The sequence below is a fragment of the Ranitomeya variabilis genome, chromosome 1, assembly GCF_051348905.1.
Source record: "Ranitomeya variabilis isolate aRanVar5 chromosome 1, aRanVar5.hap1, whole genome shotgun sequence".
Lineage (NCBI taxonomy): Eukaryota > Metazoa > Chordata > Amphibia > Anura > Dendrobatidae > Ranitomeya > Ranitomeya variabilis.
In genome coordinates this window covers 4,113,246-4,138,108 of record NC_135232.1, presented here as the reverse complement: position 1 = coordinate 4,138,108, position 24,863 = coordinate 4,113,246, and the positions used below count along the sequence as shown (strand labels likewise).

Sequence of the window (24,863 nt, the reverse complement as noted above, 5' to 3'; positions counted from 1 at the left end):
TAGATAGACATTACAAAAAGATGTGCCAGTGTCTGGAGGTTACAGAAGATGTGGAGTACAGAAGACTGGGCTCACTCTTGGAGGGGAACAGTCTGCAGGGTCTCCATTAGGCCGGTCATGCGATGGATGCGTTCTCTGATCTTCCCCTATAAATACACGGACTCGTCAGAAATACAAGTGAGGAAAACCGTCAATGTGTACAGCCCCCTCGTAACAAGTTCCATCTACACCAACAGCCCTCTCTCCCGACCACCCTGTACACGTGAGGAAAACCGTCAATGTGTCCAGCCCCCTCGTAACAAGCTCCATCTACACCAACAACCCTCTCCCCGACCACCCTGTACACGTGAGGAAAACCGTCAATGTGTCCAGTCCCCTCGTAACAAGCTCCATCTACACCAACAGCCCTCTACCCGACCACCCTGTACACGTGAGGAAAATAATCAATGTGTCCAGTCCCCTCGTAACAAGCTCCATCTACACCAACAGCCCTCTACCCGACCACCCTGTACACGTGAGGAAAATAATCAATGTGTGCAGCCCCCTCGTAACAAGCTCCATCTACACCAACAGTCCTCTCCCCGACCACCCTGTACACGTGAGGGCTCAGACCAATGTTCCTGAGCTTCCCCCGAGTGTAACACGACACCCTCACCCACCGTGTTTAACACAACACTCTCACCCCCCCCGTGTGTAACGCGACACTTTCACTCCGTGTGTAAAGCAACGCTCTCAACCCCCGTAACGGGACACTCTCACCCCCATGTATAACGTGACACTCTCACCCCCAGTGTGTAATGAGACACTCTCACCCCCCTTGTGTAACGCGACACTCTCACCCCCCAGTGTGTAACGCGACACTCTCACCCCCGTGTATAACGTGACACTCTCACCCCCCAGTGTGTAACGCGACACTCTCACCCCCGTGTATAACGTGACACTCTCACCCCCCAGTGTGTAACGCGATACTCACCCCCTCCCCCTGTGTGTAACGCGACATTCTCTCACCCCAGTGTGTAACGCAACACTCTCACCCCCCTGTTCTGTGTGTAACGCGACACTCACCCCCCGTGTGTAACGCGACACTCTCACCCGTGTGTAACGCAACTCTCACCCCTCGCGTGTAACGGGACACTCTCACACCCCCCGTGTGTAATGAGACACTCTCTCACCCCCGTGTGTAATGAGACTCACCACCCTCCCCCCGTGTGTAACGTGACACTCTCACCCCCCAGTGTGTAACGCAACACTCTCACCCCCTGCGTGTAACGGGACTCTCTCACACACCCCGTGTGTAATGAGACACTCTCTCACCCCCGTGTGTAACGGGACACTCTCACCCCCCCCCCCGTGTGTAATGAGACACTCTCTAACCCCTGTGTGTAATGAGACACTCTCACCCCCCGTGTGTAATGAGACACTCTCTAACCCGTGTGTAATGAGACACTCTCTCACCCCCGTGTGTAATGAGACACTCACCACCCTCCCCCCAGTGTGTAACGCAACACTCTCACCCCCTGCGTGTAACGGGACACTCACACCCCCCGTGTGTGACGAGACACTCTCTCACCCCCTGCGTGTAATGGGACACTCTCACCCCCCCCCCCCCGTGTGTAATGAGACACTCTCTAACCCCTGTGTGTAATGAGACACTCTCACACCCCGTGTGTAATGAGACACTCTCACACCCCGTGTGTAATGAGACACTCTCACCCCCTGTGTGTAAAGTGAGACTCTCACCCCTGTCCCCCATGTAGTGTCACATTCTCAGGGGTCTCACCGTTAGCCAGGTGTCTCCTACATAGCAGTGTGGCTCCAGGACTCGGCCCATACACTGGAAGGCGATGCTGCTATGATCCCAACAGAAGCGACTCATCTATGGAGAAGAAAACAAAATATCAACATCCCCATAACCACCACCACCCAACACCCACCATCCCCACAACCACAATGATACAACCTCCACCATCCCCACAACCACCTCCACCATCCCCACAACCACCTCCACCATCCCCACAACCACAACCACCATCCCCACAACCACCACCATCCCCACAACCACCTCCACCATCCCCACAACCACCTCCACCTCCACCATCCCCACAACCACAACCACCATCCCCACAACCACAACCACCATCCCCACAACCACAACCACCATCCCCACAAGCACCTCCCCCACAAGCACCTCCACCATCCCCACAACCACCATCCCCACAACCACCTCCACCATCCCCACAACCACCTCCACCATCCCCACAACCACCTCCACCATCCCCACAACCACCATCCCCACAACCACAACCACCATCCCCACAACCACAAGCACCATCCCCACAAGCACCTCCCCCACAAGCACCTCCCCCACAAGCACCTCCCCCACAAGCACCTCCACCATCCCCACAAGCACCATCCCCACAAGCACCATCCCCACAACCACCATTTCCACCACCAACACAATCCTCACAACCACCACCTCCACAACCACCATCATTAGCATAACCACCACCATTCGCACAATCACCATCACACTCACAACCATCCCCATAACCACCACAATCCCCACAACCACCATTAATCAACATCCCCACAACAACCACCATCATCATGCCCCAGTAGAATTAAGGAACTTAATAAATATTACCACTTTTAGAGAATCAGGTCATAGAGAGAGGAAAAGGAAAATTACCACTTTTTTGCACTAAAATGTTGTTTTAGCCCCAAGTTTCTAATTTTCAAATGGCTAAATGGGCCCTATAATTTGTTGCGTATTTTATCCTGAGTACACGTATCCTACATGTGGTCGGAAACTACTTTTGAGGCACAGTACAAAGTTTAGAAGGGAAGGAGCGCCAAATAATAGTGTTGATTTTATGGTTATGGTTTCAGGGTACCATGACCCCACTGGCAGAGCCCCTGAGGTGACAGAACAGCAGAACCCCCCAGAAGTGACCCCATTTTACAAACTACACTCCCCAATGAATTCATCTATGGGTGCAGTGATCATACTTACACCACGGGTGTGTCACTGAATTTTATACCATTGAGTAGTGAAGAAAAAATAATGACATTTTACTACTAAAATTTTATTTTAGCCCCAGATTTTACATTTTCACAAAAGAAGTGGGTAAAAATGGCACCAAAATGTGTCCCACAATTTCTACTGAAGATAGAAATACCCCATATGTGCCTGTACAGTACTGCCTAGCCATACGGAGAGACTCGGGAGGGACCGAGCGCTATTTGCCTCCTAGAACAGATTACATACTGCACATAAAGAGACCCTATTTGCTAGAAGAGCAGAATCCCCCCCTTAAAAGACGCCATGTGCAATTTACACCATCTGGGAATTCATCTATGGATGTAGTGAGGGCCCCGCACATTATTGCAGTGGCCCAGCAAACTGTGGGGCCTCACAAAATGTAGGGTGCCTCCATCTGCCTCATTATAGGGAATCTTCTGCCTGAATTAAATATTTCAGAGAATTACATGGAAACCCCGCTGTAAGCGCTCAGCGCAGAGTGCAGGATAAATGTGCACCGAGCCTTACTGCGATCTTTGGGCGGCAGAATGAACAAAACAGCAGGTGGAGAATTGGTTGTATTTTTTACGCCATTCCTCGTGCGGTATAAGTGATTAGGTGACTATTCTTCAGGTTGGTGCGATTACAGATACCAGATTTATATTGTTTATGTTTTGACCCTTTCACATAATAAATTTTGTAGAAAAAAATTATTTCTGCTTTATTCTGAGAGCTACGGTTTTTTTATTTCTCGGTTGATGGAGCTGTATGACGGCTTGTTTTATGTGGGACAAGATGACGTTTTCAGCCATACCATTATTTACAATGGGATTGTGATCGCGTTTTATTGCACGTTTTGCCCGGCTGCGTGATGAAAAAAACAACTTTGCTCCTGCTACTTTTTAAATGATGTTGTTCACGGAAGGGGTTAATTAATGCGACAGTATTTTTAGATCAAGTGGTCTTGGACGCAGGAATACCAATACGTGCACTTTTCTCATTTCATTTTGTTCTTCCATAAATATTTGTATTTATTTTACTTTTTTGTTCGTTTTTTTTTTTTATTTTTTTTTTTTGCTTAGTCCTTCTATGGGCCTTTCATATCTCTGATCAGTGTTATGATGCACTCCAGCTGTCCTGCTACATACATGCATGGTCCAACAGGACACCGTAGCTGGCAGGCCAGGAGGCCATTATTTGAGCTCTGCCTGCCATAACTACCACTGGGGGCCCGCGATTACATTCAGGTGGAAGAGGGAGAATTTAAAATACTGTGATCACCAAGACTTAACTGTCAAACAATATGCAGGAACCTTTTCCAATCATGAAGTCCATGTACAGCATTATGTTGTGAAGGGGTTAACCTCCTCTACTGAAATTCTCATTTCCAGCTGATAACGTGCCACCAAGAGCTGCCCCACCAAGGTCGGGCTACCATGAGCTGCCTCACGAAGGCCGCACCACCGAGAGCTGCCCCACCAAGAGCCGTAAGGCCGCCCCACTGGGAGCCCCCCCACCAACAGCCGCCTTACCAAGAGCTACTTGAGGCCGCCCACCATTAGCAACCTGACACCGTCACACCGAGAGCCGCCTCACCAAGAGTCGCCTTACCAAGAGCTACTTGAGGCCGCCCCACCATTAGCTGCCTGACACCATCACACCGAGAGCCGCCTCACCAAGGCAGTGCCGAGAGCCTCCTGAGGTCGCTCAACCAAGGCTGCGCCACCTAGACCGCCCCGCCAAGAGCCGCCCCACCAAGAGACGACTGAGGCAGCACCCACCAAGGTCATGCCACCAAGAGCCGCATCACAGAGAGCCACTTTAGAGAGAGCCGCCTGAAATCGACCTACCGAGATCTGCCATGTGCCATTAATCATAGATATTGAAGCAAAAAGTGAGAACGGACCTTTGTGGCAAGCAGAAGCTCACTGGTCGGTCAGATCTCCCACCATGAGACATTGGGTCCAGCTGTTCTACAGTCCTGTAATGGAATATACACAGTGGGTACGGAAAGTATTCACACCCCTTTGAATTTTTCACTGTTTCATTGCAGCCATTTGGTAAATTCAAAAAAAGTTCATTTTTTTTCTCATTAACGTACACTCTGCACCCCATCTTGACTGAAAAAAAAACAGAAATGTAGAAAATTTTGCAAATTTAATAAAAAAAGAAAAACTGAAATATCACATGGTTATAATTAATCACACCCTTTGCTCAGACACTCCTATGTAAGTCACATGCTGTCCATTTCCTTGTGATCCTCCTTGAGATGGTTCTACTCCTTCATTGGAGGCCAGCGGTGTGTAATTAAACTGATAGGACTTGATTTGGAAAGGCGCACACCTGTCTATATAAGACGTCACAGCTCACAGTGCATGTCAGACCAAATGAGAATCATGAGGTCAAAGGAACTGGCCAAGGAGCTCAGAGACAGAAATGTGGCAAGGCACAGATCTGGCCAAGGTTACAACAGAATTTCTGCAGTACTCAAGGTTCCTAAGAGCACAGTGGCCTCCATAATTCTTAAATGGAAGAAGTTTGGGACCACCAGAAGTCTTCCTAGACCTGGCCGTCCAGCCAAACTCAGCAATTGTGGGAGAAGAGCCTTGGTGAGAGAGGTAAAGAAGAACCCCAAGATCACTGTGGCTCAGCTCCAGAGATGCAGTAGGGAGATGGGAGAAAGTTCCACAAAGTCAACTATCACTGCAGCCCTCCACCCGTCGGGCCTTTAAGGCAGAGTGGCCTGACGGAAGTCTCTCCTCAGTGCAAGACATATGAAAGTCCTATAAATCCTATAAAAAAAATTTTACATATGAAAGTCCGCATAGTGTTTGCTAAAAAAAACACATGAAGGACTCCCAGACTATGAGAAATAAGATTCTCTGGTCTGATGAGATGAAGATAGACCTTTTTGATGATAATTCTCAGCGGTATGTGTGGAGAAAACCAGGCACTGCTCATCACCTGCCCAATACAATCCCAACAGTGAAACATGGTGGTGGCAGCATCATGCTATGGGGTCTTTTTCAGCTACAGGGACAGGACGACTGGTTGTTATTGAAGGAAACATGAATGCGGCCAAGTACCGAGATATTCTGGATGAAAACCTCTTCCAGAGTGCTCTGGACCTCAGACATTGCCGAAGGTTCACCTTCCAACAAGACAATGACCCTAAGCACACAGCTAAAATAACAAAGGAGTGGCTTCAGAACAACTCTGTGATCATTCTTGACTGACCCATCCAGAAGCCTGAACTAAACCCAATTGAGCACCTATGGAGAGACCTGAACATGGCTGTTCACCAATGTTCACCATTCAACCTGATGGAGCTGGACCAATTTCTCCACCATCATAGAAGATCGACTCTCCACTCTACTCTCAAGATCACATCTCCCCACCTGTGCACTCAACCCGATTCCATCCCAAACCTCACCACAGTCTATATCCCAGCCTTAACCCATCTCTTCAACCTATCACTAACAACTGGTGTTTTCCCCTCATACTTCAAACATGCCTCAATCACAGCCATCCTCAAAAAGCCCTCGACTCATCCTCTGTATCTAGCCATCGCCCCCATATCACTTCTCGCCTATGCCTCAAAACTACTGTAACAACACGTCTATCTTGAACTGCACTCCCACCTCTCTTCTTGCTCCCTCTTTGACCGCTTACAATGTGGTTTCCGCATCACTCCACTGAAACTGCCCTAACTAAAGTCACCAATGACCTACTAACTGCCAAAGCCAAGCGACACTACTCTGTCCTCCTTCTCCTGTGCCTTTGACACAGTGGACCACTCTCTATTACTACAGACCCTCTAATCTCTTGGCATCACTGACTTGGCCCTATCTTGGATCTCATCATACCCAACAGACCGGACATTCAGCATCTCCCACTCGTACACCATCTCCTCACCTCCCCACTATCTGTCGGAGTCCTGCAAGGTTCAGTCCTAGGGCCCCTGCTTTTCTCCATTTACACCTTCGGACTAGGATAGCTCATAGAATCTCACGGCTGTCAGTATCATCTCTATGCCGACACACACAGATCTACATCTCTAGACCAGATATCACCTCCCTACTAACCATAATCCTACAATGTCTGTCCACTATTTCACTCTTCTCCGCCAGATTTCTAAAACTTATTATGGACAAAACAGGATTCATCATCTTTCCCCCATCTCACTCGAACTCTCCAATGGACCTTTCCATTAAAGTAAATGGCTGCTCACTCTCATTAGTCCCATAAGCTTGCTGCCGCAGGGTAATCCTCGACTCTGATCTCTCCTTCAAACCACATATCCAAGCCCTTTCCACATTCTGCAGAGTTCAACTCAAAAATATTTCCTGGATCCGTACATTCCTCAACCAATTATCTGCAAAAACCCCTAGTACGATCAGAGAAAGCTATGGCCTGCAGCCCCCAATGCCCCTCTTAGCTGCTCAATCCTGTTCCTCCAAAACCAGCTTCTCCACCATGACAGAAGATCAGCTCTCCACCCTCCTGTCAAGATCACATCTCACCACTTGCATGCTTAACCCCCTCCCGTCCCACCTCATCCCTAACCTCGCCAGTTTTCATCCCAACCCTAACACACCTCTTCAACCTCTCACTTACAAATGGTATCTTCCCCTCATCCTTCAAGCATGCCTCGATCACAGCCATCCTCAAAAACCCCTCCCTAGACCCATCGTCTGTGTCTAGCTATCGCCCGATATCTCTTCTCCCTTATGCCTCAAAACTACTGGAAAAGCATGTTTATCTTGAACTGTCCTCCCATCTCTCTTCTTGCTCCCTCTTTGACCGGTTACAATCTGACTTCCGACCGCATCACTCAACTGAAACTGCCCTAACTAAAGTCACCAACGACATACTAACCGCCAAGAGCAAGCGACACTACTCTGTTCTTCTCTTGGACCTGTCTTCTGCCTTTGACACTGTGGACCATTCCCTCCTGTTACAGATTCTCTCATCTCTTGGAATCACAGACTTGGCCCTATCCTGGATCTCGTCATATCTAACAGACAGAACATTCAGTGTCTCTTTCCCACATCACCTCCTCACCTCGCCCGTCTGTCGGTGTTCCCCAAGGCTCAGTCCAAGGGCCCCTGCTCTTCTCCATCTACACCTTTGGCCTTGGACGGCTCATAGATGACACGCAGATCTACCTATCTGGACCTGACCACTTCCTTACTGACCAAAATCCCACAATGAACATGGACAAAACAGAATGTATCATCTTTCCCCCATCTCACTCTGCCATTCCACAAGACATAACCATCAATGTCAATGGCTGCTCACTTTCCCCAGTCCCACACGCTCGGTGCCTCAGGGTGATACTCGACTCTGCCCTCTCTTTCAAGCCACATATCCAAGCCCTTGCCTCCTCCTGCCGTCTCAAACTCAAAAATATTTCCCGGATCCGTGCATTCCTTGACCATGAATCCACAAAAACGCTTGTGCACGCCCTCATCATCTCCAGCCTCAACTACTGCAACCTCCTACTCTCTAGCCTCCCTCTAGCACTCTGGAACCACTCCAATCCATCCTACACTCTGCTACTGGACTAATCCACCTGTCTCCCCCTTATTCCCCAGCCTCTCCTCTCTGCCAAGTCCTTCACTGGCTTCCTATTGTCCAGAAACTCCAGTTCAAAACCATTACTATGACATACAAAGCCATCCACAACCAGTCTCCTCCATACATCTGTGACATGGTCTCCCTGTACTTACCCACAAGCAACCTTTGATCCTTTCAAGATCTCTACTCCCCTCTTATCTCTTCTTCCCACAACCGCATACAAGAACCCCCCATACTCTGGAACTCTCTACCCCAACATATCAGACTCTCGCCTACCAAGGAAACCTTCAAAAAGAACCTGAAGACCCAACTCTTCCGACAAGTCTACAACCTGCACTGATCCTTAGCCTGCTGAACCGCCGCACGAGCAGCTTTACCCTCTTCTAGAGTATCCTCAACCATCCCCTGTAGACTGTGAGCCTTGTGTGTGCCTTGTTTTACATAGTAACATAGTTATTAAGGTTCAAGGAAGACTTTAAGTCCATCTAGTTCAACCATAGCCTAACCTAACATGCCCTAACATGTTGATCCAGAGGAAGGCAAAAAAAAACCCATGTGGCAAAGAGTAAGCTCCACGTTGGGGAAAAAAAAACTCCTTCCTGACTCCACATACGGCAATCAGACTAGTTCCCTGGATCAACACCCTAACAAGGAATCTAGTATATATACCCTGTAACATTATACTTTACAAGAAAGGCATCCAGTCCCCTCTTAAATGTAAGTAACAAATCACTCAATACAACATCATACGGCAGAGAGTTCCATAGTCTCACTGCTCTTACAGTAAAGAACCCGCGTCTGTTATTATGCTTAAACCTTCTTTCCTCCAGACGTAGAGGATGCCCCCTTGTCCCTGTCTCAGGTCTATGATTAAAAAGATCACCAGAAAGGTCTTTGTACTGTCCCCTCATATATTTATACATTAACATTAGATCACCCCTTAGGGTATGTGCACACGTCAGGATTTCAAGCAGAAATTTCCTGAAGAAAACCGGAAATTTTCTGCAAGAAATCCGCATTTTTTTTTTTTTAGCATTTTGCAAGTGAAATTAGCTTGCAGAATGCTAAAGTTTTCCAAGCGATCTGTAGCATCGCTTGGAAAACTGACTGACAGGTTGGTCACACTTGTCAAACATAGTGTTTGACAAGTGTGACCAACTTTTTACTATAGATGCTGCCTATGCAGCATCAATAGTAAAAGATAGAATGTTTAAAAATAATTTAAAAAATGGTTATACTCACCTGCAGACAGCCGATCTCCTCAGCGGCGTCCTTTCCTATAGATGGTGTGTGTGTGCAGGACCTTCCATGACGTCGTGGTCACGTGAGCGGTCACATGAGCGGTCACGCGACCAATCACAAGACCGCGACGTCATCACAGGTCCTTCACCGCACACCATCTATAGGAACGGAAGCGGCAGAATGCACCGCTGAGGCGGGAAGACTCCGGGGGCCATCGAAGGTGAGTATATTACTATTTTTTATTTTAATTCTTTTTTTTTTTTTACCAATTATATGGTGCCCAGTCCGTGGAGGAGAGTCTCCTCTCCTCCACCCTGGGTACCAACCCAACATAGTCTGCTTACTTCCCGCATGGTGTGCACAGCCCTGTGCAGGAAGTAAGCAGATCAATGCATACCTAGGTGTGCGGAATCCCCGCAATTCCGTATATTTAATGAACATGTTGGGGGGTTTTTTCCGCGATGCGATTTTTTCGCGGAAAAAAACCGCAACATTAGCACAAGAAATGCGGAATACACTGTAAATAATAGGAGGCATATGTAAGCGTTTTTTTCGCGTTTTATCACGTTTTTCTAGCGAAAAAAATGCGAAAAATACTGAACGTGTGCACATGGCCTTAGCCTTCCTTTTTTCAAACTAAATAGCCCCAAGTGTAATAACCTATCTTGGTATTGCAGACCCCCCAGTCCTCTAATAACCTTGGTCGCTCTTCTCTGCACCCGCTCTAGTTCAGCTATGTCTTTCTTATACACCGGAGACCAGAACTGTGCACAGTATTCTAAGTGTGGTCGCACTAGTGACTTGTATAGAGGTAAAATTATGTTCTCCTCATGAGCATCTATGCCTCTTTTACTGCATCCCATTATTTTATTGGCCTTTGTAGCAGCTGCCTGACACTGGCCACTGAATATGAGTTTGTCTTCCACCCATACACCCAGGTCTTTTTCATTGACGGTTTTGCCCAGAGTTTTAGAATTAAGCACATAGTTATACATCTTATTACTTCTACCCAAGTGCATGACCTTACATTTATCCCCATTAAAGCTCATTTGCCATTTATCAGCCCAAGCTTCTAGTTTACATAAATCATTCTGTAATATAAAATTGTCCTCCCCTGTATTGATTACCCTGCAGAGTTTAGTGTCATCTGCAAATATTGAAATTCTACTCTGAATGCCCCCTACAAGGTCATTAATAAATATGTTAAAAAGAAGAGAGCCCAATACTGACCCCTGTGGTACCCCACTGCTAACCGCGACCCAGTCCGAGTGTGCTCCTTTAATAACCACCCTTTGTTTCCTATCCCTGAGCCAGCTCTCAACCCACTTGCACATACTTTCCCCTATCCCCATTATTCTCATTTTATGTATCAACCTTTTATGTGGCACCGTATCAAAAGCTTTTGAAAAGTCCATATACACTACATCCACTGGGCTCCCTTGGTCCAGTCCGGAACTTACCTCTTCATAGAAGCTGATCAGGTTAGTCTGACATGAACGGTCCCTAGTAAACCCGTGCGGATACTGGGTCATGAGGTTATTCCTCTTCAGATACTCCAGCATAGCATCCCTTAGAATGCCCTCCAGGATTTTACCCACAGTAGAGGTTAAACTTACTGGCCTATAATTACCGAGTTCAGTTTTTGTCCCCTTTTTGAATATTGGCACCACATTTGCTATACGCCAGTCCTGTGGTACAGACCCTGTTATTATGGACTCTTTAAAGATTAAAAATAATGGTCTATCAATGACTGTACTTAGTTCCTGCAGTACTCGGGGGTGTATCCCATCCGGGCCCGGAGATTTGTCAATTTTAGTGATTTTTAGACGCGGCCGTACTTCCTGCTGGGTTAAGCAGGTGACAGTTAATGGGGAATTTTTGTTATCACTGATCATATTGTCGCCATGGGATTTTCTTGTGTAAATACTGATGAAAAAAAGTCATTTAGCATATTGGCTTTTTCCTCATCCTCATCCACCATTTCCCCCAGACAATTTTTAAGGGGGCCAACACTATCATTTTCTAGTTTCTTACTGTAACGGGGTCTACCGTGCTAGAGTACCTCTTTCAGTACCAACCCGTGTTTCAGGAAGTCCACTCTGCTTTGGCTGGAGACTGAATGAAGGACGCTGGCTGAAATTCCTTGGTTACATGGACGCATATAAATGATCACTGCTTCTCCACGTATTTCCAGTGTGACAACACTTTACTCACAGGACACAGAATATATCACACAGATACAGAGGGCGGGCCAATTGAAAAGCGGCAGGCCAGACATACAATACAATAGCCGCAGGTGGCCGGAGCCTGCTGATATTTCTGTGGGAATTACAAAGGTGGGGGAGGTCAGAAGGGGGATATCTTGTCCCCTCTTCCCTGGGGCGCAGACTGTGGGCTGATGCATTAGGGACATGCATATCACATGGAACCTATTATACACACATATACGGTAACTGCACAACATATTCTAGGTGCTGGGGGGTTCCGCAACATGGCTCTCCTTTTCAGCGACGTGATTGGCATACACAGTCTGATCCTTATCGGATCGGTTTGGGGATGACCGAAGTTTATGGGGTTGGTACAAGTTCCGTTTGTCGACTTAGTCCATCAGCGTTACCGTTTTGTTTGCCGGGTCTGTAGTGGATGGTGAAGTCCAGAGGTTGTAGGGCTAAACTCCACTAATCTGGCGTTGTCTCCGGAGACCCAATTAAGCCAGACTAGGGGATTATGGTCCGTTAGGAGGGAAAACTGCCGTCCATACAAATATGGTTGTAACTTTTTGAGTGCCCATACTACTGCTAGGCACTCCTTCTCGATGGCCGCATAGCTTACTTCTCGGGGCAGTAGTTTCCGACTCAGGTAAGCTACCGGGTGTTCTCAGCCGTCCGGCCCGACTTGGCTCAATACTGCCCCCAATCCAAACATAGAAGCGTCTGCGTGAACAAGGAAACGTTTAGTTGGATCGGGTGCGGCCAATACAGGGGTATTGGTGAGGGCGTCCTTTAGCTGGCGGAAGGCTTCCTCACACTCTGGAGTCCAGGTTACCTGGCGGGGTTGGTTCTTACGGGTCAGATCAGTGAGAGGCTTGGCTACGCTGCTGTAATTGGGAACGAATTTACTGTAATACCCCGCTGTCCCTAGAAACGCCATAGTTACATAGTTACATAGTTATTAAGGTTGAAGGAAGACTGTAAGTCCATCTAGTTCACGACCTGGCTTTTAGTGCGTGGGGTGGGCCATTTGGCTATGGCCTCAATCTTGGCTGGTTCTGGTCGCTGTTTCCCACTTCCCACCCAATGCCCTAAATACTGAACCTCTGCTTTGCCCACGTGACACTTGTTTGGGTTCAGGGTGATTCCGGCCTTGTGGATCCTGTCCAATACTGTCTCTAGGTGATTTAGATGCTCTTCCCATGTCGCGCTGTAGATGACGATGTCATCCAGGTAGGCACAAGCATAGTCCTGGAGATCATCCAGAAGCCGGTCAGCCAGCCTCTGGAAGGTCGCCGGGGCATTCTTCATCCCGAATGGCATAACTCGAAACTGGAATAAGCCGAACGGGGTGACAAATGCCGACTTGGGAATAGCGTCAGGACCAAGGGGAATCTGCCAGTAGCCTTTGCATAGATCGAAGGTGGTCAAATACTTTGCCCCCGCCAGCCGGTCTAACAACTCATCCACACGCGGCATGGGATACGCATCCGTCACAGTTTTCTCATTGGGCTTACGATAGTTTACACAAAACCGTGTAGTCCCATCCTTCTTGGGCACTAACACTACGGGGGATGCCCAGGGACTGACTCTTCAAGGACCCCTAAACGCAACATCTCTTGTATCTCTTGTCGCATCCCTTCTTGTACAGACTCAGGGACGCGGAAGGGGGGTTGTCTCAGGGGGGTCTGATCCTGGGTCTCAACCTTGTGTTGTGCCAGGCGAGTGTACCCTGGTCTCCCCGAAAACATCCTCTGTCGCTGCCTCAACAACGCCTCCACCTGCTGTCTCTCCCGGGGACCTAGGTCTTCGCCCAAGTGTAACTGGTCCCATGTTTTAGACTGAGTCCTTTCCCCTAAGACATCAGGCAAGGGAAGTCCGGCTAAATCCTCTGCCTCAGGTGCACAGATGGCCACTACCTCTTTAGGGCGCTCCCGGTAGGGCTTCAGCATATTCACGTGGAACATGCGGATAACTCTGGGGTCGTCACAATCGGCGACATTATAGGTGGTGTCGGCTATTTTCCCCACTACCTGGTAGGGCCCCTGCCATGCAGCTTGGAACTTGTTCTGCCTAGTGGGCTCTAACACCAGGATCTTCTGTCCTATTTCCAAGGTGCGTTCTCTGGCCCTCCGATCGTACCATACGCGTTGGCGACACTGGGCCACCTGCATGTTCCCACGTACAGCCTGGGTCAGCTCCTGTAGGTGGTCCCGGAATTCCAGCACATAGGGTACAATAGGTACCCCTTCTATGATGCCCTCCCTTTCCCAGTGTTCTAGCACCAAGTCTAGGGGTCCCCTTACCCGCCTCCCGTATACCAGTTCGAACGGGGAGAACCCCGTGGATTCTAGGGGCACCTCCCGATAGGCTAACAGGAGGTGTGGCAAGAATTTCTCCCAGTCCCTGTAGGTCCTGGAAAAGTCCCAATGAGTTGTTTTAACGGCCCGTTAAAGCGTTCACACAACCCATTGGTTTGCGGGTGGTATGGGGCGCTTCTAATGGACTTTACGCCGCACAGCTTCCACAGTTGGTTGGTCACCTCTGCTGTAAACTGGGTGGGTACCCTGGTCCGAGATAATCTCCCGGGGAAATCCAACCCGTGAGAAAACCTGGAGCAGGGCAGCCGCCACCGTCTCTGCCAGTATGTTAGGTAACGCAACCGCCTCTGGATACCGTGTGGCATAATCTAGCACTGTCAATATATACCTTTTCCCTGACGGACTGGGTTTGGCTAACAGCCCCATCAGATCGACCGCTACTCGGCTAAATAGTTCCTCCACAATGGGGAGGGGGCGTAATTTGGCCTTGCATCGATCTCCACTCTTGCCAATGCGCTGGCAACTGTCACAGGTCTGGCAGTACTGACGAACATCATAGGTTACCCCTGGCCAAAATAAGTTTTGTCAAGTAAAATTTAGCCTTCTGACTGAGCACTCCGCCTCCTAGCCACAGGTGTTTTAATCGCAACAGGTCCATTACCCCTCCACAGAGAGAGAATGTTAGTCTAAGAAGAGGTTTCACAGGTACCCATTCACATGGAGACGTTTATTCTCAGCGAGGAAAGGAAAGCGTAGGACCTAATATACGAGAGATGCCCTAAAGTGGCTACCAGGTACACATAAAATTGGCCATTTTTATGAACTAAACGCTCTCATTTTTCATATTTCTTGTGCAGTAATGCAGTTGTTTTCATGTTTCATGTTTGCATGTTTCAGCGCTGCAGTGTGCTGCCTTATTTACTTTACTGTATACGAGTTGGTGACTCTAGGTTCAGCACATGTTCACATGTTTGGATGTGACGGTCAGTTTTTTTAAATAGAAACAAAAGAAGTTTTGTGTCAGACGATGCCTGGTGCGACAAACGCCGAAGTGCCCGGCCAGGGTATGTCATGAGAGATTCGCAGTTACTCCTGCCTGTACTTCTTGGGAACTACCAGCTGTCGTTTTATAGTGGGGCTCGTCCCTGTGTGGTGCTGCTCTGTGATCCGGTAGAGGAGTCCCTGCTTCCATACAAACTGTTCCCCTTCCAGTACCCCTCTCCCCTCCTGTGCCTTCCCACAATATCTCTCCAATGAAGGATCCTCAAGTAACTCCCTCATAAATTCAGCTGGGGTGGCCCAAGAAATGTGTCTGGCTATGGGAATACGTGTAGGGCTGGGATGTCTTACCTGGGCCTCCTCTGAGTGTGATTCCGCCTCCGCAGCTCGAGCTTGTCTCCGGGTGGTCACAGGATATGTCTCAGCCTGAGGGGCAACCGAGAAGGCAGACAACATGGGCCCCAAGTCATTTCCCAGCAAGACGTCTGCAGGCAAATCCTCCATCAAGCCGACCTCAACAAGGCCATCCCCGACTCCCCAGTTCAGGTGAATCCTGGCAGTGGGCAGTCGATGTATGGCTCCCCCTGCTACACGGACTGCCACTGTCCGGTCCGTCTTCTCTTGGTCCCGGACGAGATGAGGCTTCACAAGGGTCAAAGTTGCCCCGGAATCTTAGTCCCTGCATACGTTTCCAATTAACCCACACGACCTGTCGATGCTGTTGTCGATTATCTGCCCGGGCTGCCTGCATGGGGTCCACTTCATGCAGCACTTCCTCCATCTCTTCCACCCCTTGGTTAGTCGTAGCCCCCAATGCCGGGTCAGCTTCGCCTTGGTAGCAGTGTACAGCAGCCCGGCTGAAGGTAGCTGTTCCCGCCTTTGGCCACTGGGTATGCTGAGTCCGGTTGGGACATTATCTTTGCAGGTGGCCCAGCTGATGGCAGGTGTGGCATTGCGCCCCAGGGGGACTGTGGTAGGCCGGGTTTTTAGCTGGTCCCCCTACAATCTTCTGTGGTTTGGGGGCCTCCAGGTCCATGGGCGGACCCCTAGTGACCATCTTTGATCCGGACAACTGAGGCCTCCTGGCATCATGATGTTCATCGGTCAGGCGAGCGGCCTCCTCAAGAGTCGTTGGCCGCCTGTCCCGAAGCCATTCCTGTGTCTAAGGGGTTAGTCCATTAAAGAATCGTTCTAACAAGAAGAGCTGGAGGACGTCCTCCTTAGTGGTTGCTTGGCTCCCTTGTACCCACTGTAGCAGTGACCGCCGTAATTTACAGGCCCATTCAGCGTGGGTATTGGTTACTCGTTTTATAAGTCCGCGGAACTTTTGGCGGTATGCCTCTGGTGTCAGCGCATACCGGGCCAAGATCACTTCTTTGATCCGCTCATAGTCCATACAGTCCTCATCAGGTACCGTGCGATAGGCGTCCGCTGCCCGGCCTTTCAGCTTGCTGGCCAGAATCTGAACCCGTTCCTCCGGCTTCACTTGATGAAGGGCACACTGCCGCTCAAAGTCCTGCAGAAAGCCATCAATGTCTTCCTCTGCCTCCCCCAACTGACGGAAGGCATTATACTGGATCTTTTTGTGGCTTACTGTTTAAGGTACCTGGGCGGAGGCCAGAGCTCCCCCTGCTCGCTGACTCTTCATCTTGGCCAGCTCCACTTTGGTCCGCTCTGCCATCTCCATCTTGGCTAGCTCTATCCTGGCCCGCTCGGCCATCTTTTCCTTCTGATCAGTACGCACATCAACCATCACCTCTCGTATGATCTCTACTTCAGGGTTTGGGCCATAGAACACCAGTCTGTTCTTTACCTCCCTCTGGAATTCAGTCTTCTCCACGTTCACATTGAGGGGCGCTGCACTGTCGTGTTCCATGATGGCTGCTATCAAATCCGCTTTTGTTTTGTTACTGGCGATTAACCCTCGGGCTTCCACCAGATCTTTTAATGTAGTCCTCTAACTTCTGGTAGTTGTTTTCCATTCATTCCTTTCCTCCTGTAGAAGGGGTCTCACATCCCGCTGTCTGCCACCAGTTTAACAGTGTCTACCGTGCTGGAGTACCTCTTTCAGTACCACCCCGTGTTTCAGGAGGTCCACTCTGCTTTGGCTGGAGTCTGAATGAAGGACGCTGGCTAGAATGGCTTCATTACATGGGCGCATATAAAATATCACTGCTTCGCCACGTATTTCCAGTGTGACAACACTTTACTCACAAGACACAGAATATATCACACAGATACAGAGGGCGGGCTAATTGAAAGCGGCAGGCCAGACATACATTACAATAGCCGCAGGTGGCCGGAGCCTGGTGATATTTACTGTGGGAATTACAAAGGTGGGGAAGGACAAAAGGGGGATATCTTGTCCCCTCTGCCCAGGGGAGCAGCCTGCGGGCTGATGCATTAGGGACATGCATCTCACATGGAACCTATTATACATACATATAACTGCACAACATATTCTGGGTGCTGGGGGGTTCCATAACACTTACTATTTACCTAGTTAAATAATATTTTGGGATTATTTTTCCTCTCTCTGGCAATGAGTCTCTCAATCTTCGCTGCCTTGATTTGCTTTTTACAGAATTTAATTTTCTGTATTTATTTAATGCCTCCTCACTACCTACTTCCTTTAATTCTCTATATTCTTTCTTTTTGTCCCTTATTGCGCCCCTTACAGCTCTATTTAGCCATATTGGTTTCCTCCTATTTCTAGTAGGTTTATTCCCATACGGTATATACTGTGCACAGGTCCTATCCAGGATGCTAATAAACGTCTCCCATTTTCATTGTGTATTTTTATGTCTCAGGATATCGTCCCAGTTAATTGCACGAAGATCCTCTCATCTGTTGGAAATTTGCCCTCCTGAAGTTTAGTGTCCTTGTCACGCCTCTACTACACATCTTATTAAAGGATACATGAAAACTTATTATTTTGTGATCACTATTCCCCCAGTGACCCCCAACCCTTATATTTGCTCTGCGGTCTGGCCTGGTTGTTAATATTAGGTCTAGCAGTGCCCCCCCTTCTTGTTGGGTCCTGAACCAGTTGTGAAAGGTAATTGTCTCTCATAGTTGTCAGACCCCGATCACCTTTACTGGAACTGCAGGTTTCTGTTCCCCAATCTATTTCAGGGTAGTTGAAGTCCCCATAATAATGACTTCTCCTTGAGTCGCAGCTTCATCTATTTGCTTTACGAGGATATTCTCCATTGCTTCCATTATTTTTGGAGATTTATAACAAACCCCTATCAGTAATTTATTATTTTTTTCCCCCTCCCCTTATCTCCACCCACAGGGACTCTACATTTTCACTAGATTCACCTATATTATCACGCAGGATGGGTTTTAAGGAAGATTTTACATATAGACACACCCCACCCCCTCGCTTATCTGTACGGTCATTTCTGAACAGACTATAGCCCTGCAAGTTAACAGTCCAGTCATGGCTCTCATCCAGCCACGTCTCAGATATCCCCACCATGTCATAATTATGCTCCAACAACATTAGTTCTAATTCGTCCATTTTGTTGGCGAGGCTTCTGGCATTAGTATACATGCACTTGATGTTCCTCTCTGTACCTCTATTCTTTCTTAAATTACTAACTGTTCTAACCCCACCCCCCATGCCACCGCCACCCCCAACTTCCTTATTTGTGCCCAGGTCTCTATCTCCACTATCTTCCCCTCCTATAAAATGAATACCCTCCCCCCAATCCCTAGTTTAAAGTTTAGTTTTGACAATGTTTATTGTACTTGTCTATATTTGCCCCTTCCACATGTAAAGCGCCATGGAATAAATGGCGCTATGTATAATAATAATAATAATAATAATAATACTACATGCTCTCATTATTTCCCGCCTTGACTACTGCAGCCTCTTGCTCTGTGGTCTCCCCTTTAACACTCTCGCACCCCTCCAAACTATTCTAAATGCTGCTGCCCGACTAACCCACCTGTCTCTGGCTAATCCCCGGCCTCCCCCCACTGTCAATCCCTGCACTGGCTCCCCATTACACAAAGGCTCCAGTTCAAAACCGTAACCATGACATATAAAGCCATCCACAACCAGGGGCCTCCATATATCTGTGACCTCGTCTCCCGGTACCTTCCTGCACGCAACCTCCGATCCTAACAAGATCTCCTTCTGTACTTCCCTCTTCCCACAATCGCATACAAGATTTCTCCCATCCATCACCCCTACTCTGGAACCCTCTACCACAACATATCAAACTCTCGTCTACCATAGAAACCTTCAAAAAGAACCTGAAGACCCACCTCTTCCGACAAGCCTACAACCTGCAGTAACCACCACACCGGTGCACAACCACCGACCTGACCTACTGTATCCTCACCCATCCCTTGTAGGTTGTGAGCCCTCGCGGGCAGGGTCCTCTCTCTTTCTATACCATTTGTGACTTGTATTTAGATTACTGTACTTGTTTTTATTATGTACACCCCTCCTCACATGTAAAGTGCCATGGAATAAATGGCACTATAATAATAAATAAAAAAATAACTGGAGAGGATCTGCAAGGAAGAATGGCCGAGGATCCCCAAATCCAGGGGTGAAAAACTTGTTGCATCATTCCCAAGAAGAATCATGGCTGTACTAGCTCAAAAGGTGCTTCTACTCAATACTGAGCAAAGGGGCTGAATGTCACGCTCACGTCCTGACTGGTGGGCATGAGCTCGGGGGGTTTGTGGCCCCACTGTGCCACAAACCAGACTACCCTGGAAGCGGCGTGACTATGACAGCTGCCTTGGTCTTCACAGGAGCCTCTGATGGTGAGGTGAGGCAGCTGCCAGGTGCTACGCCAGGGCGGTGTCTGGCTGTGGCTGCTGATCCCACTTGGGAAACAGGAACACCAGAACAGGTGTGGGCATCAGGCAGGACTGGCTATGAGCACGGCTGACACTCGGACGAGTAGGCAGGCACAGGTGTGGGCATCAGGCAGGACTGGCTGATGAGCACGGCTGACACTCGGACGAGTAGGCAGGCAGGCACGGCTGAGGCACAGGGCAGGCAGGCAGGCACGGCTGAGGCACAGGGCAGGCAGGCAGGCACGGCTGAGGCACAGGGCAGGCAGGCAGGCACGGCTGAGGCACAGGGCAGGCAGGCAGGCACGGCTGAGGCACAGGGCAGGCAGGCACGGCTGAGGCACAGGGCAGGCAGGCACGGCTGAGGCACAGGGCAGGCAGGCACGGCTGAGGCACAGGGCAGGCAGGCACGGCTGAGGCACAGGGCAGGCAGGCACAGCTGAGGCACAGGGCAGGCAGGCACGGCTGAGGCACAGGGCAGGCAGGCACGGCTGAGGCACAGGGCAGGCAGGCACGGCTGAGGCACAGGGCAGGCAGGCACGGCTGAGGCACAGGGCAGGCAGGCACGGCTGAGGCACAGGGCAGGCAGGCACGGCTGAGGCACAGGGCAGGCAGGCACGGCTGAGGCACAGGGCAGGCAGGCACGGCTGAGGCACAGGGCAGGCAGGCACGGCTGAGGCACAGGGCGGAACCGCAAGGAATGCAGAGAGGAGCTGCAGCAAGAGATCTCTGCAGGAGCAGAGTAGAGTAGAATGGAGCAGAACCGCAGGAGTGTGGCGCAGAGGTAAAGCTGCAAGAGAGCAGAGCACAGGCAAAGTCACAAGGGTACAGAGCAGGCAGAGCCGCAAGAGCGCAGAGCATAAGCAGAGAGGACACAAGGAAAGACAACAGGGAAAGAAACCACAGACAAGGAGACAAAGGTAGGACAAAGTTCAGACAAGGTAATGGAACAAGACAAGGAATAAGAACAAAGAGACAGGGACCAGGATATACAGCCTCCTGGAGGGCAGACAAACAAGATACAAGGCAAAGCAAGGAGAACAGCCTTCAGAGAATGAGGCACACAGAGCAAGGCCTGGCAGCTCAGAAGCAAAACACAAACTGAGTTAACACATTTCACAGGCCCAGTCCACAGGGTGGAGCTGCCCTAAATACTGGCGGCCTCTTGGTAATTGGTCAGTAACAGATTAGACAGGTGTGCCCTGATTCTATAAGAACCAGAGAGTTCAGGTGCCGCCCCCCTATGCACACAGCCAGGAAGCATGCAGGGAGCAGAGGCACAGAATTTGGAGCCGGCAACAGACAACACAACATGACCTGGAGCAGTGAGTAAGATGGTGTGTGAGGGATGGGAGGCTGTTGTGAATTCCGTTCTCGAACTCCCTCCTGTGGTCATGAATGGTACTTCGGTGAGTTCTGTCCGTGGACTCCCTCTGGTGGCTGTGAGTGGAGCTGCTGGTTCTGAGATTCCTTCCCCACCTGCCCTCGCTTAGGGCTAGGCTGGATTCTCTATTTAACTCCACTCAGGTCGTTACTCCATGCCAGCTGTCAATGTTCTAGTACTGGTTCAGATCTCTCCTGGATCTTTCTGAGGACCTGTCTACTCCAGCTAAGCTAAGTTCCGGCTTGTTCATTTGTTACATATGGTTTTTCTTGCTAAGTTCTAGTCCAGCTTGCTATCATGAAACTGCCTGGCTAGCTGGAAGCTCTGGGGGTGCAGAGTGGCACCACCGCACCGTGAGTCGGTGCGGGGGTATTTTTTGCACACTCTGCGTGGTTTTGTAGTTTTTTGTGTTGACCGCAAAGATCCCTTTTCTATCCTCAATCTGTTTAGTTAGACTGGCCTCCCTTTGCTAAAGCCTATTTCTTCCTGTGTTTGTGATTTCCTCTTAACTCACAGTCAATACTTGTGGGGGGCTGCTTTTACCTTTGGGGAAATTTCTCTGAGGCAAGTGAGGCTTTGTTTCCTTTCTTTAGGGGTAGTTAGCTCTTAGGCTGTGAAGAGGCGTCTAGGCAGAGTCAGGCACGCTCCACGGCTATTTCTAGTTGTGTTGATAGGAGTAGGGTTTGCGGTCAGCAGAGTTCCCATTTCCCCAGAGCTCGTCCCGATTCCGTGTTTAACTATCAGGTCATTCCTGGTGCACCTAACCACCAGGTCCATAACAGGAGGCCATGTAGTGATGCCAGCAGAGTTGTTACACTGAATACTTATGACCATGTGATAGTTCAGTTTTTCTTTTTTAATAAATTTGCAAAAATTTCTACATTTCTGGGTTTCTTTTTAGTCTAGATGGGGTGAAGAGTGGACATTAATGAGAAAAAAATGAACTTTTTAGAATTTACCAAATGGCTGCAATAAAACAAAGTGAAAAATTTAAAGGGGTCTGAATACTTTCTATACCCAATGTACATTACAGAGAGTCCAAAAAAGATTAGAGGCAGCACACCATTGAGAGTTGAAGTTTTAAAGGCGCTAAATTTTAATAGCCTATTGCGGCGACGTTTCGGCTCATGGAGAGCCTTTTTCAAGCCATTACAAGCCAATGTACTTTACATGTATCCCCCTTCCTGCAGCCACGGAGGAACTCTCCGAGGATCCTACCACTAGAATCAGAAGGCTACTGACCTGTCTGCTGAAGGCGAACGACACCCCGGCCACATCCGGCCTCGTGTGACGCGCACACGTCGTCTTCCTATAAACCAGATCAAATTCAGTGACCGGAGGAAAAGCACAGTCTGCAAATATAAAGGAAGGAGTGAGAACCCGGAGAGCACTCAGCCTGCCCCCGATAATGGCGCAGAGCCCCCCCGATAATGGCTCAGAGCCCCCCCGATAACGGCTCAGAGCCCCCCCCCCGATAACGGCGCAGAGCCCCCCCGATAACGGCGCAGAGCCCCCCGATAATGGCGCAGAGCCCCCGATAATGGCAGCGAACCCCCGATAATAGATTTTAAAAAACTGACCGTCACATCCAAAAATAGACGTGTGAACAGGTGATGAACCAACTCGTATACAAACAAACAAGGCAGCACACTGCGGCGCTAAAACATGCAAACATGAAAATTTAACTGCATTACTGCACTAGAAATATGAAAAATGAGAGCATTTAGCGCATAAATTGGCCAATTCATGTGTACCTGGTAGCCACATTAAGGCGTCTCTTTTTAGGACTGAGCACTCCGCCTCTTAGCTGCAGGTGTTTTAATCACAGCAGGTCCATTACCCCTCCACAGAGAGAGAGAGAGGCAATTTTAGTCTAAGAAGAGGTTTCACAGGTACCCATTCAGATGAAGACGTTTAGTCTCAGCGCGGAAAGTGTAGGACCTGGTATACGAGAGATGCCCTAATGTGGCTACCAGGGACACATGAATTGGCCAATTTATGCGCTAAACGCTCTCATTTTTTCATATTTCTAGTGCAGTAATGCAGTTCAATTTTCATGTTTCATGTTTGCATGTTTTAGCGCCATAGTGTGCTGCCTTATTTATTTGACTGAGCCTCCGATAATGGCGCAGAGCCCCCGATAATGGCGCCGAGCACGCCATCAACCCCACTGACATCTGCAAATACATATACACACACACACGTACAGTAAATACACACAGGTACAACATATACACACACGTACAGTGTATATACAAACGTACAGTACATACACAGGTACAGTACATACACACAGGTACAGTACATACACACAGGTACAGTACATAGACACAGGTACAGTATATATACACACATACAGTATAGACACAGGTACAGTATATACACACGTACAGTATAGACATGTCATACTGGTATCAGCCTCAGCCCCTACAAACTCTCAGAGCTACATGGAATATATTAAGGGTCCATCCCCCCCGACACACTGTATATAGGGTGCACATCCTCCTCCCCGCACCCTGTACACCCCAAGAAGGGCTTATCCCCCCCAACACACTGTATATAGGGTGCACAGCCTCCTCCCCGCACCCTGTACACCCCAAGAGTCCATCCCCCGACACGCTGTATATAGGGTGCACAGCCTCCTCCCCGCACCCTGTACACCCCAAGAAGGGTCCATCCCCCCCCAGACACGCTGTATAGAGGGTGCACAGCCTCCTCCCCGCACCCTGTACACCCCAAGAAGGGTCCATCCCCCCCCCAGACACGCTGTATAGAGGGTGCACAGCCTCCTCCCAGCACCCTGTAGACCCCAAGAAGGGTCCATCCTACCGACACACTGTATATAGGGTGCAGCCTTCTCCCCGCACCCTGTACACCCTCCAGGACCATCATCGTTCTTGTAGGCATGTGCCAGGATGGGTTATTTGCAATCTTCGCACACTGATGCTCCGAACTTCTCGAACATACAGTGTCAGGACTTTCTTAATCCCACAAATCCCAGGAAGGTCACGAGTACCACCCGCTGTGATCCTTGGGGCGAACAGCTCTCTGCTGCCTCCTATCATCCAGACAATTACACGTTTGGCCGACGACCAACGGAGAAGGCTGCAGCCTGTTCACACCACTAGGCTGGCTATCGGAAAAATAACGGTGAGCGTACGGCGTACACACCTCCGTATTCCAACACATGGAATATGTGTACACACCCCGGTGCGATCACGGCCACCTCTGACAACCTCACCGCTCGCCGCCACCACTAATCTGTTTCGGGTGATTAGACATCG

At 49.3% G+C, this 24,863-nt stretch overlaps 1 protein-coding gene across 9 annotated transcripts in view; it reads right to left on the bottom strand.

Moving 5' to 3' along the window:
- Positions 1-24,863, bottom strand: part of TAF1C (TATA-box binding protein associated factor, RNA polymerase I subunit C) — a 275,709-nt gene that overhangs the window by 88,134 nt on the left and 162,712 nt on the right. For 6 of the 9 annotated variants that reach the window (XM_077281264.1, XM_077281266.1, XM_077281263.1 and 3 more), the window contains 3 exons: positions 22,822-22,931; positions 1,781-1,876; positions 76-146 (listed from right to left, as the gene is read on the bottom strand). In XM_077281264.1, the coding sequence (XP_077137379.1) occupies positions 76-146; positions 1,781-1,876; positions 22,822-22,931 (277 nt within the window). Of the gene's footprint in view, positions 1-75; positions 147-1,780; positions 1,877-4,928; positions 5,004-22,821; positions 22,932-24,863 lie in introns of all 9 variants that reach the window. The other 3 variants (XM_077281270.1, XM_077281271.1, XM_077281272.1) reach the window with 2 other exon arrangements.